This window comes from Quercus lobata, chromosome 7, assembly GCF_001633185.2.
Source record: "Quercus lobata isolate SW786 chromosome 7, ValleyOak3.0 Primary Assembly, whole genome shotgun sequence".
NCBI classification, from domain to species: domain Eukaryota; kingdom Viridiplantae; phylum Streptophyta; class Magnoliopsida; order Fagales; family Fagaceae; genus Quercus; species Quercus lobata.
The window spans coordinates 47,424,493-47,446,994 of NC_044910.1; the positions used below are offsets into that span (position 1 = coordinate 47,424,493).

Genomic DNA, 22,502 nt, shown 5'->3' on the forward strand with positions numbered 1-22,502 from the left:
TTTTTTATTAATAATAATAATAATAATAATAATAGTATTTTAAAAAAATTATCCAACTCATGGATCAACCTGATCATTGTTGGGTTGGGTTGGGTTAGACACCTATGATGGATTGAATTATGTTGAATATATATATATATATATATATATTTTTTTTAAATCACCATGGTGGAATGGGTTTAAAAAACCCTTGACAAATCATCATTTAATTTATCTAAACTTTATAAATTGATAAAAAAAAAAATCCTTAAATTTTAGTTAAATTATATAATTTGCCCATGAAAATTTCATTTTCTTGGATGAAACCCCTGGATCGGTCACTGCTCGGAGTAACTGGTTATATCTTTTCTTTATTTATACAAAGGCAACTAAAAGCTGTCGATTCCTTTCATCGTCTTCGGTTGGGTTTTAGGGCAACCTCGTCAGACATACAGAACTACACGAAGAAGCGCCTCAGTAAAAACATCCTGCTCTAAACCAATAGCGTAAACCCAGGTCTCTCTCTCTCTCTCTCTCTCTCTGTGAAACCTATGAATTGAAATAATTAACGTTAAATTATTGATCCGATTGCTACGAAATACTGCGTTTTCTATTTGTCTCTACCCAGTCTTAGGATTATTAATAATAATAATAATAAAAATCTACGGATTCGGTCATGATAAACATGCACTCTATATCATCAATTAGTCCTTTGTTTGTTTGTGTGTGTTTTGTTTTGTTTCGGATTTCAAAGAATTGTAATTTTTATTTTATTTTATATATATAGAAATCTAATTCTGTGAAATCTACAACACTTTCATCCCAATCGATATGTGGAGAAAACGCAACATTTATTGTGTTCTTTAATTTATGTCTTTCAATCAAAAAGATATTCTAGATGTTAACTTAGCTATCTCATAATGGACACAGATCTTTGGGAAAAAGGATTTTGTTTGTGTTTTATTAGTATTTGATTATTTTTAGTTATATTCACTTGCAATGTTAGGCAATGATTTGATTCTGAAAATTGAGTCTAGTAGTGGAGTGTGATGATGATCCCACTTTAGTTGGCTCCCGCAAAGAATACGCTTTGGGTGCACATGATAAAAATGGACTTAATGGTTAAATTATTTAACACCAAAGACTTAGGATTTGGAGTAAAGTTTTTTTTTTTTTTTTTTCCCTCGCATATGCTGATAGTTTTTCAAGCAACAGTGACTGTGTGGTAGTGGCATTGTGCATCATTTGCACAATGTATCATTTGGGGTATGCCTAGTGCAGGCTTTGGTAAACGTAATGCTACATGATCATTCATTAGTACAAATGGCCAGACTTAGTTGATGCTATATGTACTCATCTCTTGGTTAATTCACTTAAATAAAAATTAATGGTTTGTTTTACTTTGTAAGCAGTTGTTGTAGTGATGACATCTTTTATGCAGTTTTGCACAAAATTGACACTACAACAAAATAATTTAACTATTAAGTCCATTTTTATCATCGTCGCACTCCACTACTAGACTCAATTTCAGAATCAAATCATGGTCTAACATTGCAAGTGAATATAATTAAGAATAATCAAATACTAATAAAACACAAACAAAATCCTTTTTCCCAAAGATCTGTGACTTCACGTCCATTATAAGATAGCTAAGTTAACATCTAGAATATCTTTTTGATTGAAAGACATAAATTAAAGAACACAATAAATGTTGTGTTTTCTCCACAAAACTGCATATAGCATCTTTTATGCAGTTTTATGTAGTGATGACATCTGTCCCCTGCTTGCCTGGGGGTACATGGTCTGGGCAGAAATCCTCTATATGAATTTTTTCCTCTCTCACTTATGTTCTAATTTTCTGCCACTTGTTTCTACTTAAGTTCACATTGCTAAATAAGTTTTTATGTTCTTTTGTACATAATTCTTTTGTATTTTTTTGTAATTCTTTACTGTAGTTTATGTTCATTGAACATGATGTAGTCTCTGTTTAATAAAATTATTCTTACTTATCAAAAAAAAAAAAAAAAAATGCTAAAGAAGTTTTTGTAAAAGAAAACAAGAAAAAGAGACTCCAATAGTATACAATCAATTTCCCAAAATTTTCTTAGCCACCAATGAAGTAACATATTCTTAAAGTGGTCTCGGTACTTCACTGATTTTAGTTACAGTAATATTTTTATTCATCCATGTCAAAGATGGGGGGTAAATGGATCGCATAAATCAATTGTCTGGAGCCCCCTTTTGCATGTGAATATTGATGTCATCAACTTGGCCTTTTAAACCAGACAATTCTTTCCTTTCTCAGGGGTAACAGTGCAGATGCTTTGTTTTTTTTTTTTTTCTTTGGTAGATCATGAGTTTGTTTGACTTGAAGTAATAATGTAATTTACATAATTTAGATCTTTTATTAATTTGATGTTTTATGCTGTCCTTTGAGCAGGCAAGGAATCTGATCTGCTCGATTTGATTGATATGTCGAATTTTGCGAAACCAGAAAATGCTTTGAAACGAGCTGAAGGTAAGTGACAGATATTATTTTGCGTTTGCTATGTGGTAGTACCTTGTTTTGGGATAATTTCTTTAAATGATTTATCTTTATCTTGAAGTGTCACTGCATTGCTTGGAACTATAGGTAAATATTCAAAATCAAAAGAACAAGACTATTTATGGTATGTTTTATGGTGTAATTCATGGGATGCCATTTTCCCCTTATCATCATTTATATACCTTGGCATAGGACAAGGAGGAATCCAAATCAGATTTTGAGGTTATGGATATCTAGGATTTTGAAGAATTAGGGTTAGGGATTGGTAGGAAAAAAGCTGGTAAGTAGTAAAATGTAGGGTTTCTAATGGTGAAAAAGAATAGTCAGATTTGGGGATGAAACAAAGGGGAAGGTCTCAGTTGCCGTTCCAGGGCTGTGAACATTAACATCTGAACAGTACTTTGTCTTCTGTGGGTTTTTTGATGGGTAGTTTAGGATTTCGAAGTTTTGAATATTAGGGTTTTAAAAATGACAAATCAATGTTTGGTTGCTAGGGGTCCAGTTGCTGATTTAGGGATTAAAAAAAAAAAAGCTTCTAGACTTCCTAAGCATTGCACCTAGCATCACACCTCAAAGAAGATTTTATCACACAAATCTTAGACAGAGCTTAATAGCCTGTGAGAATTTAGAAAACATATTATTTCCCCCCTAAAGAGAAAGCTTACATACATATAAATAGATGACTAATACCTAACCCTAATAGGACTCGGACTCCTTGGGCTTTGATTACTAAGTCCAAACTAAATGACTAAACTCACAACTAAAATCCAATAAAATATTCAAACCCCAAAATAAGACCTACTAGACAAATATTACAACCCACATCCAGGTACCAGAAAATTATAGAACTGCTCGACACTTAAATGTAAATAATATAAAATAAAAGTGAAATTGGATTCATGCTACCTGCGTTACCTTTCTTTTGGCCTGACTGCAAGCTTAAAATAACTTCTACTTGTGTTTCTGAATACCACATGGGTTGGCAATTTTTCCTTTTTTAGTTGATAGACTCTTCAGCTCTTTTTTGTCATGTTCCTGTCGATTGAAATTGGAGATATGCATCTTTTCTTCTTCTGTAGTGCATTAGTTCTTCTGCTATGTATGCATTTTAGCACTTGATGTAGTGCCTTCACTGAACAAATAAGGACTCATTTGTGGCTTGGTCATATTTTATATTCTTGAACTGATCCACTTTGGTATTCACGGTGCAGAGTTAATAAATGTTGGACAAAAGCAAGATGCATTGCAAACACTTCATGGCCTTTTCACCTCAAGGAGACACAGAGCATGGCAAAAGCCACTTGAAAGGAGTATGTTTAAGTATATAGAGCTGTGTGTAGACTTGCGGAGAGGTCGGTTTGCCAAGGATGGACTCATTCAATATCGTATCATATGTCAGCAAGTAAATGTTAGTTCTTTGGAGGAGGTAATCAAACATTTCATGCATCTATCAACTGAGCGAGCTGAGCAAGCTCGTAGCCAGGCACAAGCTTTAGAAGAAGCTCTTGATGTTGAAGATCTAGAAGCAGATAAAAGACCAGAAGACTTAATGCTAAGCTACGTGAGTGGAGAGAAAGGGAAAGATAGATCTGATCGAGAGCTTGTGACCCCATGGTTTAAATTTCTATGGGAAACGTATAGAACAGTGCTTGAAATCTTACGGAACAATTCAAAATTGGAAGCACTATATGCGGTGAGCAAATAGAATCCTTTTTTTTGTTAGTGTTGTTGCTAGGAGTTGCATTTTGCTAATTTTTAATGGGGAAGGGGAAAAAAAGGGGGGGGGGGGGGGGGGGTGGCAGCTCATTTGTTTATAACTGCTACATCTTGACTTATTATATATATAACTGCATCATGTGGATTATTATGTTTGCTGCTATAGATTTTGATAAACATATAGTCTTTCAATCGTGAAATAGTGTCTCGTATTCATAGTCTTCTTGTGAATGTGATCATATTCAAGTTTAGTTTTATTTTTCCTCTCTTTATTGCTAAGAATGTCACAGTTGTGCTTGCGATACATGATGGCATGGTTACTTATTTAGCACTTCTTCTTCTATTGTTTTGGCATTAGACAAAGTAATAGTGTGGTATGTGTTATTAAAGGTCTTGTTGACTTGGTAAAAGTGCTTAATGGCTGGTTAAACAGCAACTAAAAGATGGAGTCCCCATTGACTGTTCTTTTTTATTTATTGATTTTTTTTAAATGCCAGTGATTTAGTATGCTTCTATCATCAGCAGTCATGAACTGTTCAAATTCAAGAAAGAGGAAAGTGGTTAATATACCTGATAAACCACCAGTCTGCTCTTAGGCATATGTGGAAAAGAAATTTTATATTGAATTGAATGTTGTGATTTTCTTTTTTCCCACTATATCTAGCAGCACTCAGAAAAGCAACAAATTCAAACTTTTTGGAGGAAAATATCTGCTATACTACTTGCTTTTGTCATTTTTTTTCATATGTTATATGGTTAGTTTTAATTTAATTTTATGTTTATGCAAATCATATTGGTACACACAATACCCTGAACTATAACTATATCAGTGGATTGTATGGGCTTTATAAAGCTTCATATGTTTTGTGTAGATGACAGCGCATCGAGCTTTCCAGTTTTGTAAGCAATACAAACGAACAACAGAGTTTCGCAGGCTGTGTGAGATCATAAGAAATCATTTGGCAAATCTCAACAAATATCGAGACCAGAGGGACCGACCTGATCTCTCAGCTCCTGAAAGCTTGCAACTGTATCTTGACACGAGATTTGAGCAGCTAAAAGTTGCCACCGAACTTGAACTCTGGCAGGTTTGCCCTTTTTTTTTTTTTTTTTTTTAACTATTATGTGTTTTTATACGTTTTTGTTAAGTGTGAACAAAGAAGTACTAGCACACAGTTCACCTATTTGTCATGGTCAAAAAACCATGTCTCTTTTGTAATAATTTTCCTGGTATTTTCTGCAGGAAGCCTTTCGATCAGTTGAGGACATTCATGGATTGATGTTCATGGTCAAGAAAACGCCCAAGGCATCCTTGATGGTTGTTTATTATGCTAAGCTAACTGAAATATTTTGGATTTCTGCTAGCCATCTTTATCATGCTTATGCATGGTTCAGGCTTTTCTTATTACAGAAAAGCTTCAATAAGAACTTGAGCCAGAAGGATTTGCAATTGATAGCATCATCTGTTGTTTTGGCTGCTCTTTCAGTGATGCCTTATGATCGCATCCACAGTGGATCTCATTCAGATCTTGAGAATGAGAAAGAGAGAAACCTGAAGATGGCTAATCTCATAGGATTTAATCTTGAGTCTAAACTTGAGAGCAGAGAAGTGGTAATGTAAATTAAGTAATTGAATTTTGTCTCATGTTAGTTGATACATACAGTTTTCCAGTTCTGACTACTTGCTTTCTGCTCCTTTATTGTTCTTCCAGCTTTCAAGGTCATCCCTTCTCTCCGAACTGGTAGGTAGATTTTCTTTGTTCCTTTTTAATTATTAGTTGTCTGCTTGTGGTAAATGTTACACACTTTCTGATGCGGATGAAGTGAAGTTTTAAATATTCTTGTGCACTACTTTGTTTGATTATTGTTGTTCAGTCTTAGAATGTCGGTTTTATGGATTCTTATAATGTTATTATATATATAGGGTTTTTTTCCAAGAATTTTTTTTTTTTTTTTGGGGGGGTTGGGGGTGGGAGTGGGGAATAGGGACTGCTTGTTATCAATTGATGCTCTGCTTGTAAACAATTTACCTTTTTGTTTAGTCTTTTGAGATGGCCCATACACTTGTGGTTATAGCTCTTGATCACAAAGTCACTTGGAATTTTCTTTTTATTTACTTTTGAGTCATGGAAATAGATTCCAGCTGACATTGATAAAGAAATAGTTGTCCCACATTACCACATACATCTTTATCCTATTTGTTATTCTTATCTTATGATCTTTGTTTCTGTTTTGGTGGGTTGGACTTGTCCCTGCTTAAATGTCTGCTTGATCATGCTTGAATATGTGATGTGATATGATGTTTGTACCTTTCTTTGATCTGCCTCCAATACATCCTCCAGTTATAAAGAGATCCTCAATTTATCAGTTTTAAAGAGGAAACAATCTAGGCTGTAATAATCTAATTCTTTTCAATTATTTTTCACATGATTTTGTTCTCAATTAAGTTCTTTATTATGGGTTTCATTGCAGGTGGCCAAAGGTGTAATGTCTTGTGTAATTCAAGAAGTGAAAGACCTTTACCATCTTCTAGAACATGACTTTTTCCCTCTAGATCTTGCATCAAAAGTTCAGCCTTTGTTAACCAAAATTGCAAAATTTGGTGGCAAGCTTTCTTCAGCTTCTTCTGTCCCAGAAGTACAATTGTCTCAATATGTTCCTGCCCTGGAAAAGCTTACGACTTTGAGATTGTTACAGCAGGTGCATTGTTTTGTTTCCTCTTTTTTTTTGGGGATAAATTTGCCATTTTTTGTGCATCTCATCATGCTTGTCACTGTACTGCCCTTTTGCTTTCCAGGTATCTCAAGTGTACCAGGCAATGATGATTGAGAGTTTGTCTAGGATGATCCCTTTCTTTGATTTTTCTGTTGTGGAAAGGATATCTGTGGATGCAGTCAAGAATAAATTTTTGGCCGCAAAAGTTGACCATATGAAGGGTATTGTTACGTTTGATAATACGGTAAGCTTCTATTTGTGCTCTCAAGTTTTGTGCTTATGATACTTCCCCAATCAGTTGAATACAAGTGTCCACATTGTGATGATGGGAGAAATGGTTAACTTTTTAATGTGGCTAGGTTGAAATTTCTTAAAACAGTATAGATGGCGATGTTTTATGGGTGGTAGTTTGGGTAAAATTTATTTGTTTTCTCTTTTCTATTTGTCATCTTTGTTGTAATGATCAATGTACAACCATACACACTAGTTTCTCAAGCGTCGTTCATTTATAATTTTCAATTTAATTTATTGAAGTCCCTTGTTTTAGGTATTCAGAAGAGAAAGAATTGACAAATAATTAAAATCTGTAACAATGCTGGTAAAATTTGATGTGGGTTCAGCAAAGTTTAGGTTCACTTGGGAACCCAATGGTTTCCACCCAATTTGATTTTGTGAAAACCATTGTGGATTGGATGGATTTGCTAATATTAGTAGGACCATACTCCTTTTGTCGTTAGGGAAGTAGAGGACTTTGTGTTTCTTGCTCACATTATGGGCTGTAGGTGTAACTCCTGCAGTCTTATGTTAAAGGTTCAACAGTTGGAACTACCGTTCAAACCAGGTTGTACTTGATTGGACTCTTTTGGGTTAGGAGTTGACTTCAGTCGCTTTACTCTCATGATTTTGAAAATATGAGTCTATTTTAAGGTTTAAGGTATTATTTAGGCTTTAGTGAGTTTAATTTTGATTATTCCCTGATGCCTTGATTTATAGGCCTTTTTTTAACAACTGCATCTTGTTAGGCCCTATTAGGTGGGGCTTTTCCAGGGGTGCTTCAGCTTTTAGGAAGCAGAAGTTACCTGCATGTCATTAGGTAAAACAATGGTGCTTCAGCTTTTTTCAAAATCTTTAAGTGGTTCATTCTTTTTAGGAGGATTTTGAGAAGTCATCCAAGGGTTGCGTAGTATTTTAAAAAAGATGCAGTTAGGAATGTATATCACAATCTAGCTTTAGCTCATCAACAAACTCGATCATATGTTCAAGCTTGGTTCATCATCTTGTCAAGCAAGCTAGAGCTTGATCATGAGTTATTTAATTAATTTATTCTTTTTCTTGATATGGTAAACAACACAGGTATAATTTTTTTTACCTCCATGATAGTGAGTTTGTTCATGGGAAGAAGGCTAGGTATACCTTTAGTGTGCTGCTAGCCGCCTAGCTCCCAGGCAATAGTCGATGAGGGTTTCCCTGGTCTAATGAATAACTAAATTATGGTTGAAATTATATTTTTGGAATTAATAAGATAGAATGATTTTCATTTATGAACTTATAAGAACTAGATTCACCAACCTTGTAATGTTAAAAATTATAAATAATCTTTACTACCATTTATGTTATCAATAAATTACAATAATAATTTTATATCTTATGAACTTATTTACTATCTCACACAATCCAATATCAAGTATGTTAGTATATTTTTATACATGTATACATATAAACATATAAACATATATACTTAAAATTGAGCCTTTTTACTCATGAGCTTATTTGTGAATAGGTTATTAGGTTTGAACTTGGCTCGCTTAATAGTTGGGCCTAACTTGGGCTTGAGTTTGGCTCATTTTCTAAATAAAGAACATAAACATGTTTTTTCCGGAGTTGAGTTGGATCTGTTTAAACAGCTTAGTTCATTTACCGTCCTAGATTGACCCTTAGGATTGGGTTCAAGATGGGTCTTTTGTAACCTGTAAAAAATTGCTCTATTATGCTTTTGCATTTTGCATGCACCAGTTCTTGTTCACCATTCAGACTACGTTTCCATGTTGCATCTACACCTCCAGCTGAGATACACCAGACATTCTGTTGTGCCTTTTGTCTTTTGCATATTTAGGGTTATGACAGAAGTTAATGGAACTAATTTTTAAATAATTGTTCTTCAATCAGAGGCTTTTGGGGGCCTTTCTATAATACAAATATTTGTACATTTACCTCTGTAAATGAAGGTGGCTTTCTATTGTTCATCTCGTGGATCTGGATTACATGCGTCTGTTTTTGCTTTCAGGGCCTTGAGTCTGAGATTCTAAGGGATCACCTGACCATCCTTGCACAAACTTTGAATAAAGCTAGGGCAATGATTTATCCTCCTAGTAGGAATGCCTCAAAACTTGGTGAATTGCTTCCCAGTTTAGCTGAAACTGTGGATAAGGAACATAAGAGAGTTCTTGCTCGAAAATCCATAATTGAGAAACGCAAAGAAGAAGAAGAACGCAAACTTCTTGAGAAGGTAATCTGTAAACTAATATTCTGGCTTATGGCTCACAACATGATATCTAATTATTTTTAAAGTGAATAAATTTGAACCTTTTTTTTTCCATCTTTAAAGGAACGTCTGGAAGAGTCAAAGAGGATAGAACTGCAGAAGATAACTGAGGAAGCAGAAAGAAAAAGACTGGCTTTTGAGTTTGAGGAGAGGAAGAATGAAAGGATCCGCAGGGAAATAGAGGAGCGGGACCTTGCAGAAGCCCAAGCTTTGCTTCAGGAAGCTTCACAACGAATTAAGTGGAAAGGAAAGAAGACAGGCATAGAGGGAGTGAGTTGAAGAATTGTTTTGTTTTATGTCTCATTAGGATATGATGGGGTAAGTATTGACATTTTCTGTATACAGGAAAAACTTACGAAGCAGAGTGTGATGGAGTTGACTTTGACTGAGCAACTCCGAGAAAGGCAGGAAATGGAAAAGAAATTGCAGAAACTTGCAAAGACTATGGATTATTTGGAGAGAGCGAAAAGAGAAGAGGCTGCTCCCCTGGTTGAAGCTGCATATCAACAGCGTTTAGTGGAAGAGAGGGCTCTACATGAACACGAGCAACAGGTAATTTTAAATTCTCTAAAGTATCTCAACTGATTGCTTACTTGCATATTTGTGGCACCTGAAATGAAGAATTTTTTAAAGATAGGGGTTAACCTTATTGAGGAAAAGGAGGAGAGAGAGTCACTTGAGTGGGTATGGTCATGTGTAGAGGAGAGGAATTAATGACAATAATGAGGAAGAGTGAGTGTGTTGATTCAAGTTGAGAAATGAACAAAATAGAGGAAGACCTAAAATAACATTAGTATAGGTAGTTAAAAAATGACATGCTAATTAAGGGGGTAACAGAGTATAATTTTGGATATATGATAGAATTGTGGAAAAGAATACATATAGTTGACTATGATTAGTCGTTGGGAATAGCCGTCCCCAGAGTTTTGGGAGTAAGGCTTGGATGTTATTTCTTTTGGTATCCTTTATTTAATCTGTGAAATAGTAACATTTGTATCATGTGCTTGAAATTGGTTGGCACCTCTCGTTTTTGTTCAACAAAAGAAATTTATATTGAACCCCAGATGTTAAACTTACTGGGTGTTCTGTTCTACTCTGCAGCAAGAGATTGAGCTTAGCAAACAGCGCCATGATAAAGAGGTAAAGGAGAAGGAGAGGCTGGCTCGCATTAAGAACAATAAGGTCAGTACCTGGTTGTCTTAACTTGCAATCATTTGCCAAATCCCATGAGTGCATTATGCCCTTTTCAGAGAATAGGAAAGTACAGAAAATGACATATCTGGAGAACTTTAACTTGAAAAATTCAAAGACTGCTCAACATATCACTTATAAACAGAGTGGGTCTTGGAAGTGATTTTGAGGACTCCTACTTATCAGCTCCCATAGTTTACCATGGAATTTTTTTCAGATCATGTTTCTTATGTTCTTATTTGATCTTCTGTTTCATGACATGGCTTACAGTCTTTACCTGGACAGACTTGGCTGACAATGTGTCTACTCGATGACATTTGGGCAGTTTTCAGCTGTACCTTCGACTAACTATGGAATCTTAAATTGTTTGTGCAGGAAATATTTCAAGAAAGAGTTGTAAGTCGCCGGCAGGATGAATTTACCAGATTGAGAAGGGAGAGAGAGGAGCAGATCGCACAAATTTTGATGTCCAGGAGACAAGAAAGAGAGAAGATGAGGAAAATGAAATTTTATTTGAGTTTAGAAGAGGAGAGACAGAAAAAATTGCGTGAGGAGGAGGAAGCACAGAAGCGTGAAGGTGAGAGACTTTTGTTCAAATCATACAACTTTCTTCTCTTCTCTTCTCTCTCTCTCTCTCTCTCTCTGTGTTTTCTTCCAGTTTTAAGATAAAAAAAGGGCATCATTCCAGTCATCATCAGATAATATGTGAATTGCTTTGATATTTTAGCCAAATGGTAAAGAAACTAACTACTTTTTTGATGTTGTAATTTTTGATTACCTAGTTATTTCCTGATGCAAAGAATTATTGGATCCTACATTTCATTTGTTTGTGCATGTGCAAATGGTTTATCTTTCTTGGTATATTTTAATGGTATGTTTCTTGCTGTTTTGGAACTTCCAGAAGCTGAGAGGCAAAGGAAAGAGCAGGCTGAACGCCAAGCAAAGTTGGATGAGATTGCTGAAAAACAGAGACAAAGAGAGAGAGAGCTGGAAGAAAAAGAGAGGTTAAGGAGAGAAGCACTTTTGGGGAGACCCACTGAGGGACCTTTAAAGCCTTCTCAACCTCCTACTTCACCCCGCCCATTGGATATAGGATCTGCTGCTGTTCCAGCTCCTGCTGCAGCAGCAGCAGCAGCTGCACCATCCTCTGGAAAATTTGTCCCCAGGTTTAGGCGGGGATCAGAGAGCTCAGGCCAGGCCCCACCCCCAGAATCTGATCGGTGGGGTAGCAGACAGGATGATCGAATGACTCAAGCAGGTGACAGGTGGCGCAGTGATGACCGCAGATCCTCTGGTGGATCCTCCTTTGGTGGGGGTGGTGGCTCAAGGTCAACATGGTCATCATCCAGGATCCCTACTCGTGGCTCTGAACGTTGAATTTAAATTTAAGCAGCTTTGGAGGGTTTAACAGTTGCACTTTTGCTGCCGAAATGTGGTTGTGGTTCTAGCTGGGCATTTGCTTCTTAAGCATTTTGGTTCTTTTCGCAACTTTTGGTTGTTTTTTTCGTTTGTTTGTTTCCCTCCCATTTAGATTTATTTTTAATTAAATATAACTTGTTCCCATCATGCTCAATGCATACGTTCCCTCGGATAATTGCGGGATCTAATTTTGAAGTGTGGCAATGAGAACTCCATGTGAGCTTGATGAGGAAATAGTTGTCCAGAATATCTTATACATCGTGATGCCAATTGTGGTTGTAGCTGTGACTCTTGTTACAGGTTGTATGTTGATTGTTGGGACTCGTTGTTTGACTACTCTAAATGGTTTATTTAGAGCAGTTTTACTATTGTTCAAGGTTTCAATTTTGACCTGGTCAGATTGGCGTATTTTTTGCTGGCATTATGGGTAAAAAAAAAAAAAAAAAATGTTATGTTCACAATATTTTTACAAGAAATTTTAAATAGTAGGTTGTTATGGATGGACAAAAAAGTAGTTTAAGCTATAGATTTAAATTAGAGCCAATAAACTTACCACTTATAATTTGTTATGAAAGTGTTGTGAAAATATTGTAGGTGTAGTTATTCTCTTGCTAAAGTGTGAGCTTATTTTTTTTGATAAATAAAGGTATCTAGATCTCTTCGAGAATTTGAATATTTTCTTGGACATTGAAAGTGGTGCAATTAATCTAGTAGTATTTTGACCTAATATCATCTTAGAAGAATTAATAAGCAAATCATACTTTTAGATAATTCACACATCTCAGAAATTCAATTCAAAAGCATGCATATTCATAACCGAGCTCAATGCATCTGTTTCATCCAATGATCTGTGTACCAACGACAGGAAAAATTATCTCACCATGTGTAAGTGGTATAGGCACGTGAGGTCTACTAAATGTGAGGGACACTATCTAGTTTAGATTATTACTTTTAAAACTATAAGGTTTAACTTGTAGTATTAATTACATGTTATTATTATTATTATTATTTTTTTTTTTTGAGAGAGTTTCAACTTATGACGTCTGCTTCTGATGATAATTCTTTATCATCAGAATTATTATCAGATCAAGACACCAATCAGTTTTTTGTGTAGGCATGATTGAATCCCAGATTTCTTATTCAACCATCAGAGATTTTATCAGTTGAGTTAGTTAGAACCCACATAAGTTATTACTTTTAAGACTATAAGGTCCACTAAATATGAGAGATACTATTATCAGGAGTGGATGCTATAGGTTAAAATTCTCTCAAAAAATAAGGTTTAACTTGTAATATTAATTATAAGGTTTAACTTGTAATATTCCTGTTGATTAATAAAATTTGTAATACCCTTAAGTTATGGGTTTGAATTGTATTTTCTTAGAGAAATATATATATTTCGGTAAATGACTTATTATAATATAGAGGTCTTGATAGACTTTAATTTTTATAGATGTGTAATATTATATATATGTATTCTATTGAATCCTCTAGTTTTCTTTTATTTTCATTTTAGATGTAAGACATGTGGTATTCAAAAATCAAATTAATACCATGTGTCATAAATCCGACTTAAAATGAGAGAGAATTGAAGTGGAATCCTTTCCCAAGCAATATATATATATATATATATATATATATATAATATTGTAAATTACATATAATGTGTTCAATGATTTATAAGTCCGTGAGTATTGTATAAAATACTTTATTTAGCAATTTGTTGACAACATATTAGACAATGATTGAAATAAAATCATAAAGTGGAGAAATGTGATAAAAAACAATTGAAAAGCAAATGGCATAATGAGATAGGAATTAAATTTGGGGAGGTATTGTTATATTTGACATAAAAGCACTTTATACTAAATTTATACCCAATTATATTTTTCAATTTCTTTATGTGATGCCTCAATTTGATTGATTTATATGATATGTGTGGGTATGTGATGAGTCCCACATCGGGCATATACTAGGGATGGCAATAACAACCCAACCCGTGGGTACTCGGCCTGACTCGACCCTAATGAGTTGGGTTTTACCTGATCCGATAAACAGTAGGATCGGGTCTGAGTTTTTAAATTAAAACCCGAATCGGGTCCGGGTTTTATCAAAACCCACCCCGAACTCAAACCCGGACCTGATCCGTTTAGCCCAAAGGTAAAATTACAAAAAAACCTACACACACACACACACACACACACAACATAACCCTAACCCTAAAATTTCATTCTCTCATTCTCTGATATCTCTCTCAACTTAGCTGACTCTTTCACCTTACCTTCACTCACTCTCACTCTCATTCGCCCCTCACGGTCTCACCCAGTCACCCTTACCCTCACTCTCATTCACTCATCGACCCACCCTCATCCTCATTCTCATCACGTGGTGGTTGTTGTTTGTCATGGAAGAGCACAGATCTCGTGGTGGTTATAGTTTGTCACGGAGGAGCACAAGATTGTTAGATCGAAGAGAGATGTGATGATCGGAGGAGCTCTTGGTCGTGTTGAGGTCAGGAGAAGCCCAAAGGTGGGAATGATGGCTGAAACCACCGCCGATAGAGCTTTGGTGGTTTGAGTTCTTCATTTTATTTTATTTTTGGGTTCATTTCCTCTCTGGGTAGTTTTTGATTTTGTGTATTTATCTGTGGATTCAATATGTATAGGATGTAATGCATGTGTATATTTTATGTTGGTTTAGTTGATTATGGCGCCCGAGATAACTTCAAAGAATGTGAATCGGAGTTGATGTTTGTGTTAATGTAAAAATCGGTCCATAAATGGAGCTTTGTTTCTTCTATTTTTTGTGTTTATTTATTATTTATTTTCTATCTAAGAATCTCATTTCAACAAGACTGATAGCACAATTTTGATTTATTATTTAATATTATTTACAATTTATTTCGTCGTTAAATGTGAGTTTGTGTTGGTGATTTTTGTGATTGTGATAGGAATTGTGTTGCTGTTTGAGTTCTTTTTAAAATTTTTTTTTTTTAAGATTGGGCCACGGATTAGGCCCAAAAGTGGCTGGACGGGGCCCGTGGGGCTTGACAGGGTAGGTTTAGGGTAAAAAAAAAAAACCTGTTTATTAAACGGGTCGGGTTCGGGTAACGAGTTAGAGCTCGTGGGTCGGGTCTAGGCATAAAAAAACCCGCCTTGAACCTGACCTGTTGCCATTCTTAGCATATACTGGGTTGAAGTGTGCTTTATAAATAACTATAAGGAGCCTCAATAATGACTAGTCATTTTGAGGTATAATGCAGATGTGGTTAACGCTTTTTCTTGAGTCATTACACTTTATATATATTTATTATCACTTGACATATATTGTCTATAGATATAATTATAATAACAAGAATATAAACACAGAAAAGCTTTTGACCAAGTGATTTTTTTCTTAAAGATTACTTGTAAATCTATCAATATTAGCAAAAGTAATAAAAAAAGTTTCAAAAGGTTTGGAGGGGCCATGGCCTTTGAACCAATATGCTTGATGATTTAGGTTTGGATTTTACTTACACTAAAAATTGATTAATATCTTGACGTAATGATAAATAGTAATTATATAAAATGGATGTTATAGATTTGAATCTATACCATTTATTATAATGAAAAATGGGGTATAATACAAATGTCACTCTTGAGGTTTGTGCTAATGTGAGGCACTATGCAAATTTTTCAAAAATATCCAATTTGCCCTCTTAGCACAAATCACACTTAATGTTGTGTTTGGTAGAGCGGATTTTAGGGAGGATAAAAAAAAAAAAGAAAATTTTTTGGAAAGTGTTTGTTTCGGAGGGGGAGAGGGGAAAATGATAGTGGGGCTCGGGTTTTTCTCACCGGGCCCATTCTCCACAAATTGGGGAAAAAACTGGGTGAGGGGGAGTTTTATAGGTAAATGACGAAAATAACCATATGCACTAGTACATGGGTTTCGTCCGTACATTGCTCTTATTTATTTATTTATTGTTTTTTTTGGATGTTGCCTCTTCCTTCTTTTCTTTTTTCTTTTGATTTCCTGGGTAGGCTTTGTCTAGGACAACGAGTATGTTGCTCTTCTTCTTCTTCTTCTTCTTCTTCTTCTTCTTCCTCTTCCTTCCCCCCCTCCCCCCCTTTTTTTTCTTTTCTTTTGTGTTCTTTTGTTTTGTTTGTTTAGATGCTATTTTTTTTTGGACTTGATTTTTATTTTTTAATAAATTTGGGTGATTATTTTTTTTTTTGGGGGTCACTTTTTGGTTTTAATTGGAGAGTATATAAGTAAATTTATAAAAATTCACTTTTTTCATCCTTCCACTTTTTCACTCTCAACTAAACAAAAAAGAGAGAAATTAAAATTTTTTTCCATCTTCCCACTATTTTCTATCTTCTCACTTTTCTACCTCCAACCAAACGGACCCATAGAGTTGCTACAGTAGCTCTCTTGAAGAAGAGAGCATTGTAGCAATTATCTCTTGAAGAAGAGAGCACTGTAATAACTCCAAACCTTTTTCTTTCATTAAAATAATCCCCAGTTAAATAAAAGAATTTTTTTTTTCTCTTTCCTTTCTCTCTCTCTCTCCATCACAGACTCATAATGAACCTAGTCATCCTCTCTCTCAAACAAGCCACAACTAGTAACACAAACTAAGAGGCTGTTTGGATTTTTAATTTCCATAACTCATAACTCAAAAATGGTGGGACCCATGATGGAAACAAGTTATGAAACTTGTTTGGATTTCAATAACTTTGTTATTGAAATTAAAATTATATATGGGTCCCACGGTCTGACTTTTTGCACAGACTTTTTTTTGTTTTTTTGTTTTTTTTTTTTGTCTTTCACGGGTCTGGGACACGCCTCTCTCTATTCTCCTCCTCTTCTTCTTCTTCTTTTTTTCTTTTCTTTTCTTTTTACGTTAGTTTCTGGGCTTGGGTTTTTTTTTTTTTTTTTTTTTTTTTTTTTTTTCACTTTCTGGGTTTGGTTCTTTTTTCTTTTTTTTTTTTTTTTTCTTTCTTTTCTTTTTTTTTTTTCTTTTCTTTTCTTTTCACTTTCTGGGTTTGGTTCTTTTTTTTTTTTTTCTTTTCTTTTCTTTTCACGTTGGTTTCTAGGCTTGGGTTCTTTTTTTTTTATTTTATTTTTTTATTTATTTTTTTTACTGGGTTTCAATTCCTTTTTGTGGGTTGTAGCAGCAGTTGCGGTGGTGGTGTTTTTTTTTTTTTTTTTTTTTGGGTTTTTGGAAAAGAAAAATACTGGATAGCCATTTGGTTATATTGTAGATCTGGGAAAAGCATGAAAATAAGGATCATGGTGGGCTTGATTAAAATATGTGTTAACATGGATGAAGAGAAAAGTAGAGAAAAACAGGGGAAAACGAAGAGAAAAGAAGAGAAAAACGAAGGGGAGAGGCAGGGGAAAAAAGAAAAAAAAAAGGAGAGAGAAAAATCAACTGACATTGGGTCAGTGTGTGGGTCCTACAAATAGTTGAAAAAAATTGAGTGATGAGAAGTGAGTGATGGTGCCAAACGGGGTGGGGTGTTTTGAGTGATGAGTGATGAGTGATAAGTAATGAGTGATGACTGATGAGTGATGAGTGACGGAAATTGAGTGATGAGTGATAAAAAAAAAAAAAAAAAATCCAAACAAGCCCTAAGTTTTTGATCAATCCAACCCAACCCATTCAGCCACCGTTGTTCTCTCTCCTTTTCTCACCCTTGCCCACCATTTGATTCAACCCAGCCATCGTCGTTCTCTCTTCTTGAGTCACCATTTTTGTACTGGTGTTTTTTTTTTTTTTCCTTGAATGATTTTGGTTGTTGGTTGATGTAAAGGTTGTGGTTAAATATTGGTTTTTTTGGAGTGATGTTACTAGTAATGGTTTGTGATGAAATATGGGTTTGTGGTTAAATATGGTTTTTGGAGTGTTGTAAAGGGACGGCGGTATTACTGTTTAAAGGAAACACAAAAAGGACAAGAGATTTGAATGGTGTATTGATGATGGCTATGGGAGTATGGGTTAGATCGAGGAGTTAAGAAATTTGGGGATGGGGAAAGGGAGGAGAATTCACAGGTTAGAGATGATTTCATAAAGGACAAGAGAGAGAGAGAGATAAATAATACTAACAAAAAAAAGAATATTAAAATAAGATAGAGAATGGGAAGAGCGTTTGTTAGAAAATATATTTGAAAAAATAAATAGACAAAAAGTAAAAGTAACTATTCATACTCCAAAAGTATAAAAATTTATAGAAACCGTTGAAGATATTTTTATTGGACTTTTGAATGAGATAGGTTAGATATGTCTTCTACATGTGTTTAATCCATGCATTTGACTCAGCTTTTTTTTTTTTTAGAAAAAGTTATTTTTTAATTGAATAAGGATTAAATAGACGCATATAAATAGTCATTTTAATTATTTTATAATACTAGTTCCACTCTCCTCCACCAACAACCCACATGAAGATATACTCTTATCCTTTGTCCCATTTGCTTTTGTCGGTTTTACAAATACTTTCGTTTGTTTCACACTACAATACACATTTCGTTACATCTCCAGCAAGCGCTTATGCACAAGTATCATTTCATAAACCATCATATCAATTACTGTAAATTTAATGTTATAATAAAATATTATTTGAAATTTTAAATAGTGTGATGCACTATAGTCTGTATATAATTAGATTTTAAAAGATAGCTATATTAGAAGATACTCAAGAACCATTAGATTTGCAACTAAGAGTTATATGGCTAAATTGTGGACTTTAAAGGGATGGCTTGCTTCAAATTAGCCAACTTGAATTAGAGATGGAACTGGATGCCTAAATTGATCTTGTTTCTTACTTCATGGTCTCCACTTTGATAACCAGTCCCCTTAACACTCTTGTTCTTGATCACAAGGAACTAATTGAAAGAATTCCTCAAACGAAACGGAGACTAAATGATGTGTATATGTCTTTTTTTGGCATGATTGTCACTCTCTTAAAGATTTGACTTTGTTTTTGGAACTTTTGTTTTTTGTTTTTTTAATATCGGATAGGGAGGGTATTTGTTTGGTAAGAACCATGTATGTTATAATGTTGCACTTTTTTGTCAATAAATGAATTTTATCCCTTATTTACAATAGCACTTTTTGCCATTTCACATGAAGTTTGAGAAAGTCTACAGGCAATATGACTATATGAGTGTGAAACGAAGGAGTAATAAGGATAAATGCTAAGAAAGAAATGTGTTGCAAGAACAAAATAACAGTACAATATGTAAAAAATGATAATGAAAATCTAGTTTGAAAAGATTAAAAACTTACATGAATAATACTTCAAAAACTGATCTCATTCAAATTATTCAAAATAATACAAGTATAATTTTTCAGATACAAGGATGATTTTTTCTAATACAAGGAAGGCTTTTTTTGGGATTGATAAGAAATTGAGAGAGGGTTTTTTTTGATACAAAGGAATTGATACTTGTTGGCTTTCTGAGTTTTCAAGCCTGCTTGTAGCTAGCTTGCTTCTTTGGACTTATACAAATGCCATATATGCATACAAAAGTGAAAAAAAAAAAAAAATCGGAATAATACAATGAATAGTGAAAGTATATAGTTCTGCATAGTAGTGAACAGTGTGAGAAGTAATTTCCTAATATGTCCAAATACTGATACAATGAAAAATTTTCAATAATTTCTGATACTTGGATTGTAAAAGTAAAAATTCCAATAATACTTCTCCCCGCCAAAAAAGAAATTGATTCTAAACACTTGATATACACTTTCTCAATTTCAACACAAATGGCAAGATCATATTTCGATTCATATCTATGTGACTAGCTTACCACTTCCCTCTAATTCATTAGTCAATCTCTCCCTTTCCTTATTATTTTTCACTAGTATTATTCTCGTGTGTTGCACGGTTTGATGAAGATTCATATCTAAGCTCAAAATTTTAAAATAATTAAAACTAAATTATTAAATAAATAGTAATAATAAAATTTATAATTAAGTAAATAATTTTATAAAAAATTACTTTAAATTCTGATTGTTTAGAGTTTAGACTTTAATAAAAAATTAAATACAATAACCAAAATAAAAAATCAAAACATACACAAAAGAGTTCAAAAATTGAGAATAAAAAAAAAAAAAAAACTAAAAACTTACATAAAAGAATCAAGAACTTAAATGATGCCAAAAATCATCAGTAAGTTGCTTAGTCCTCACGTGCTCCAGACGAAACCTGCGTAACAAAGAAGGAGAAGAAGACCTTAGAGAGTACCGGTGTGGTACTGGCCAAATACCCTTCGAAGGTTAAGTTAGAGAATTTTCACAACTCTAGAGTGTCAGAGCTGGGGTAAATTATGTGTACTTGGGTTTGTGAGGGCTTTGAGGGTTTTTATAGTAACGTAGAGCTGACATTCATTTCTTAGCGGAAAGAGTCTTTCCTTGTATGGAAGATCCTCATTAAGTTGGATCCTTTCCTTATAGGGATTCCCTTGATTAGGGTTAATCATGGGGTACAAGATATATCCTTGTATAAACCCTCGTAGAGGTCAAGCAAGGCCACGCTGGACCTGTCATGCTCTTTATTCCCGTTGGCTTCTTTATTCCCGTCGGCCTGTTGTTTTGTTCGAGGATTCACATCAACTCGTGTAGATGTCATTGGGGATTGAAGTGAGGCCGTCGGCCTATGGCATCATTGCTTTCATACTTTCGTCCATGCATGTGAAGTTGACGGACTCATTGGAGCCGTTGGCTTCCTTGTATGTAACGAATTTATTTCTTTCTAAGAACACCTTTATCAACTACCCCCTACTCCATGGCTTCGTTGGCTTTAGCTGATGAGTCATGGAGTGTAAATTGTAGCTTTTCTTTTATTATTTATTTGTTGGAAAAAGGGGCGTTCATTAATGGCTCTTTGAACAACTTTCATTAAATGCTAGGACACGTGGCATAGGCTGATTGGCCTTGTTTCTGAACAAAAGTGTCGCTTCGTTTCCCGTACTCTTTCATCCTACAAATAGCTCATCACCTCCTCTCATTTTTCCTTATTTCACCTTTGCAAATCTTAAGAGGGAGAGTTGTCGTTCCGTCACCTTCGTTGCCGTTAAATTACAGATCCCGTCACTTCTACAGAGTTGTCTACTAATCCTGTAAGTCCCCTTCTCCTTTTTTCCATTTTTTTTTTTTACTTCCATTTTGCTAGTCGTCACTTCTATAGAGAGACTCGTCAAATAGGTTCTTTGAATACCTCTGTTGCTTGTAGGTGAATAGATGTCAGGTGAGAAGTGACGAGTGAACAATCGTTGTCAGTTCGTGAGGGAGCGGGGTACGACAAAGTCCATCAGTTAGGTCATGGGCCCGAGGAGGGCTTATCCTAGTCCTCAAAAAGGGAACCGTCTGCCTATTTTCCTGATGACGAAGAGGACAGAGAGGAAGTAGAGGAAGGAGAGGGACTAGAAGAGAGGGAGGATGAGGATGAATATGACGAGGGAGAAGGGGACGGAGTGGAAGAGGAGGACAAGGAGGAGCGTGAGGAAGAAGATGATGAGGAGGGTGAGGATAATGAGAGTGCTCTTGAGGGAGGAAGTCCAGGGGATGGTAGGACTCGTCCCTTTATCATTCTTGCGATATGGACTGTCAACGATTTTAAGCCAATGATGACGACTAACATTTTCAAGAACCTACGGGATCGTTACCAAATCCCCGAGAATGTCCCCATCTGTCTGCCCAGGAAGTCTTGTGGGGTCGTTTTAGTGGTGGGAATCGTCAGCTTACTCTTGACAAGTTCTTTTGGTGCTATAGACCCCAACATATCTCCTCGTCCCAAGGGATTTACCATTTTGCGGTGAGGAGATGTCGCTCAGGCTAGTGTCGGACACGCCTAAATCCAATAGAAATTGAAAGAATAGGTACTTTTTTGTCCAAGGGACGGATTGGGCATGTCGACGAGAGGAATGGGTCACTATGCCTCATGGCTTCCATAATACTTAGGATATTTTCAAGGATTCAGGTTTAGTATCGTCTGCATTCTCACATTCCCTTTATTTATTTACCAAGTATCTAACGTCGTCTGCTTTTTTTTTTTTTTTTTTTTTTTTTTTTTTTTTTTTTTTTTTCCAGCTAGCGTTCGTCCGCAGATAACTAACGAGCAGGAGGCTTTTATTCGTCGTGTGCTTGAAATCCCTTTTGTTAAGAGGAGGTGGAAGGACCTTGTCACCCTTGACATGTTGTACGTGTACTGTGGTGGTCCTGAATTGATGCCTGCAGCTCGTAGGCTAAATTCTTACTCTCGTCGGTGTAAGTTTTTACTTTTCTTCCGTCAGTTTTGTACTAACATCTGCTCTTCTAATGCTCGTTTTTTGTCCTTTGTAGAAATGGAGGCAGGGAGGTAGAGAGCTTTGGTAAGGGTGTTAGCCGTGACACGCAAGTAGAAG

The 22,502-nt window shown here is 35.1% G+C and overlaps 1 protein-coding gene across 1 annotated transcript; it reads left to right on the forward strand.

Moving 5' to 3' along the window:
* The first annotated feature begins 259 nt into the window (after positions 1-259).
* Positions 260-12,505, forward strand: LOC115953040 (eukaryotic translation initiation factor 3 subunit A-like). Its single transcript, XM_031070472.1, has 14 exons — positions 260-495; positions 2,420-2,497; positions 3,736-4,217; positions 5,113-5,328; positions 5,484-5,852; positions 5,953-5,982; positions 6,713-6,940; positions 7,038-7,199; positions 9,240-9,461; positions 9,561-9,767; positions 9,843-10,049; positions 10,599-10,679; positions 11,064-11,265; positions 11,590-12,505. The coding sequence occupies exons 2-14, from the start codon at positions 2,452-2,454 to the stop codon at positions 12,063-12,065; spliced, it is 2,928 nt and encodes a 975-aa protein (XP_030926332.1). The 5' UTR covers positions 260-495; positions 2,420-2,451; the 3' UTR covers positions 12,066-12,505.
* Positions 12,506-22,502: the final 9,997 nt, after the last annotated feature.